Source organism: Alosa pseudoharengus, unplaced genomic scaffold (genome assembly GCF_046254945.1).
Source record: "Alosa pseudoharengus isolate Yale_2024_CS ecotype anadromous, Long Island Sound unplaced genomic scaffold, YU_APseudo_1.1 YU_APseudo_1.1_scf_23, whole genome shotgun sequence".
Lineage (NCBI taxonomy): Eukaryota > Metazoa > Chordata > Actinopteri > Clupeiformes > Clupeidae > Alosa > Alosa pseudoharengus.
In genome coordinates this window covers 24,863,692-24,867,222 of record NW_027468685.1, presented here as the reverse complement: position 1 = coordinate 24,867,222, position 3,531 = coordinate 24,863,692, and the positions used below count along the sequence as shown (strand labels likewise).

Sequence of the window (3,531 nt, the reverse complement as noted above, 5' to 3'; positions counted from 1 at the left end):
GGTATAGCTGATTGCGGTCATAATTACTTTTTCATCATCATTTTAAAGTAAATGAATGTCACTTCCCGGTGAAGGATGTTGACAATAAAATAGAAAAGCACTGAAATGGAAATTAAGACACATAGTATTCCGGGCATATTTGCATCAATGGTTTATTTTGTAAGTGGGATTTGCCAAACCGCTAACTACACGTATGATTTACATATATTTGAGACAGTAACAAGCTCGTTTTCTGGGGGGGGGGGAGATGATGCTGTCAGTGTATCTGGACATCCCTGCACCCAAACCGCAGAGCATAACCGTGGGCTAATCCAGCTTGTAATGTCGCTGTGGCACTCTGGGGGTTGAATAACTGGACTGATGTTACCCAAAACATGCAATCTGAGCGAGTTTGTTTTCATGTAGGGATTGCATGTAGTCTTAACCCAGTGATGAGTTTCTTTCATTGCCGTGGAGGCTCCGAGTATAGTAGGCTTTGTGGGGACGTAACAACGTGCTCATCTTGCTGGAAATACTAATCTCTGTTTCTTAAGTCGTGCTCTGTCAAAAATCAGGGATATCCTACCATCATTATTCCCCATACGGCTATGTTATGGCTATGATGGGAGCTGTTAAGGTAGGTTAACTCACTGTGAAGTCTCGGCGAAGCTGAGAGCTGATGACGTTGTGTTGAATGACCAATGGGAAGGCGCTGCCCTTTGGAGACAAACCATTTTACTTGTAGTGTCTGCATCAAGTCTGGAAGCCAGAACTCAAATTTAACAGAATCCACCTTAAAATCTCTGCCTTTACTCATGCTCACCTTCCGCCACACTGAGCGAGCATTAGCCGAAAGAAAAAAACACGAAGAAAACTTGGAGTTAATAGGGTAATATCGCCTTGGAGAGAAGGACACTTCGAGAGATCCATTTGGAATTGAGGGACGAGGAGGGGGGCGACTAAGTGCTCTCAAAGCAGAAAATTTGATGATGACCATGACTACGATGGCTGACGGGCTGGAAGCTCAGGACTCGTCCAAGTCTGCTTTCATGGAGTTTGGTCAACAGTCGCACTCACAACAGAGTTCCCCGTCAATGGCTGCCAGCCACTATCCGCTCCACTGTCTTCACTCCGGGTCCCACGCTCATCACCAACACGACAACTCGCCGTACTCCGCCACGAATTCGTACAACAGGTCCCTACCGTACTCGTACGTGAGCCATGCCCATCACAGCCCATACCTTCCGTCGTACCACAGTAACAGCACCGGCGGTCAAACAAGGTTAGATGCCACAGGTAAGAAACTATTTTAGTTCTACCCATTGTTTCCCAGTAAATTAGCCTATAGATTACGCAAGAATACTTTCCACCGTGTAGGCTATAGCCTATTAGGGAAAAGCAGATGTTCAGCGAAACTGTTTACGGAAAAAAATATCCACCACTGCGAAAGGTTAATTAATCACAGAAGGGGAAAATCGTTAAAATTCGTGTTGTGCTTCGAATGTAAGATCATATCTCTGAGCTCCACTGCTCGTCTTTGTCTCCTCTTACTCTTGCGACGGAGTGCTCCCCGTAATTTGCCACACTCAACATCTAATGACAGCTTTGGAATGACCAAGAATTATTTGCGGAATTATAATACAGGCAATTTCCCAACCCCTTTCAATGTGTTATTAACACCATTAGCCCTAATTTCAAACCACTGAAAACAATGATGGTGAATATGTGGGATTTTAGTAGGTTATTAACTGTCAAGGGCCTCGACACAAATGACAGATTGTTTCATAGATCTGTGACAGGCTGCTTCAATGTGGACTTTGATGTTTAAGGCTTTCTTTATCCTTAAAATGATTGACATTAAAATCATGTGTTTTCCAGAACAGCAGAAAACAACAGTGATCGAAAATGGAGAAATCCGATTCAACGGGAAGGGCAAAAAAATCCGAAAACCCCGGACCATTTATTCCAGCCTTCAACTCCAAGCGTTAAATCACCGTTTCCAGCAAACACAGTATCTTGCACTACCGGAGAGGGCTGAGCTGGCAGCTTCGCTTGGTTTAACACAAACGCAGGTGAGGATTGAAAAAAGTACAATATAAAAAAATATTTGTCCTTTCCAAACATTTATTATTATTATTATTATTATTATTAGTAGTAGTAGTAGTAGTATTAATATTAGTATTAGTATTATTATCATCAGTAGGCTACCATTAGTTATTGAAAAATTAGAATTGTTATCATACAACTTTGTCAAATTTCAATTATTCCATTTGACAGAATTCTACTGTGGATAAGGTCTTTACAATGCACGTGGGTTAAATTAATCAAATTGCATTAGTTAAAATGTAACATTATTTGAATTTTAAATAGGCCTATGTCTGACTTTTGGCTGTAACTCTGTGTGCTGTTGTTGTCACAGGTAAAAATCTGGTTTCAGAACAAGAGATCGAAATTCAAGAAGCTTTTAAAACAAGGAGGCAACCCGCACGAGAGTGACCCACTGCCCGGGTCCATCGCCCTTTCTCCGCGCTCTCCTGCAATCCCCCCAATATGGGACGTCTCAGCCTCGACAAAAGGAGTGAACATGACGCCCAATAGCTACATGCCCGGCTACTCTCCCTGGTACTCGTCACCGCATCAAGAATCAATGCAGAGATAGGCTGCCAGTATCGACTAGGCCCAAGGCCTCCCCGAAGATCTTGTAATTCTAATCTACCTGCACAATGACATCCTCAAGCCTCAAGAGAAAGACTCCGTTCACCTGAAGGAGTGATTACAACATATACTGAAGGATGACAGAAGACTGTCCTTTTTGATAAAGGTCGAGGGGCAAAGGAACTAACCATTTGCATCGCTTTTGCATTTGCTGTTCAGTGGGATTGCATCTAATATGCTTTATTTCCTGTCATAAAGAGACATTTTCAGAAACCAAATATACCACCAAATACCACGTTTTTGGAACAGGACTTAATACAGGTTACACTACGTCATCAGTCTGAACTGAAAATGAATGAACTCAAACTGCTGTCTTTGCGTCACTAATGGTTGTTTTTTGTAAAATGCAAAAGAAAGCAATCTGTGTATATATTGTCTGACTTTTGTTGTACATATACTTTTTATGTTTTGTCTTTCGTAAATGGAGTAAACCATGGCTTCAAATAATGCATCCTTCGTCTTTGAATATGAAATGTCTATATACCCTCTATCAAATAATTGCATTAAGTGTTAACATGGGAACGGTTAAATAGTTTATGTATCCAGACGCAATTCCACACGCATTAAACTGAACAATTTCTTAATTATGATCTAAGGGAAAACACAGACAACTGAATCATATGTCTAAAGAAAACAAATATCAAGAAAGGAACTTACCCTTACACACTCTGTTTCATTTCGCATTTTCTTCCAGAAAAGCTAGTTGTTGTCCATCTTGTCATTCTCTGTCTCAATTATTAGAGCATTATTGACTAAAATGTTTTCCCCCTCTCTGCCGTCCCTATCTGTTATAGGCTCTGAATGCCATTCTCCACAGGATCAATCCTGAACAAAACA

The 3,531-nt window shown here is 41.2% G+C and overlaps 1 protein-coding gene across 1 annotated transcript; it reads left to right on the top strand.

The window, feature by feature from the left end:
• Window positions 1–336: 336 nt before the first annotated feature.
• dlx6a (distal-less homeobox 6a) lies at window positions 337–3,143 on the top strand. The gene is made up of 3 exons (XM_076301017.1): window positions 337–1,275; window positions 1,858–2,051; window positions 2,399–3,143. Exons 1-3 carry the CDS (start codon window positions 966–968, stop codon window positions 2,636–2,638), a joined length of 744 nt encoding a protein of 247 aa, XP_076157132.1. The 5' UTR covers window positions 337–965; the 3' UTR covers window positions 2,639–3,143.
• Window positions 3,144–3,531: the final 388 nt, after the last annotated feature.

Excerpts from the sequence above, each read along its gene's own strand:
- dlx6a (XM_076301017.1), top strand. The coding sequence starts at position 966 with ATGATGACCATGACTACGATGGCTGACGGGCTGGAAGCTCAGGACTCG. Across the intron at positions 1,276-1,857 it reads AACAAGGTTAGATGCCACAG|AACAGCAGAAAACAACAGTG; the intron begins GTAAGAAACTAT and ends TGTGTTTTCCAG. Across the intron at positions 2,052-2,398 it reads TTGGTTTAACACAAACGCAG|GTAAAAATCTGGTTTCAGAA; the intron begins GTGAGGATTGAA and ends TTGTTGTCACAG.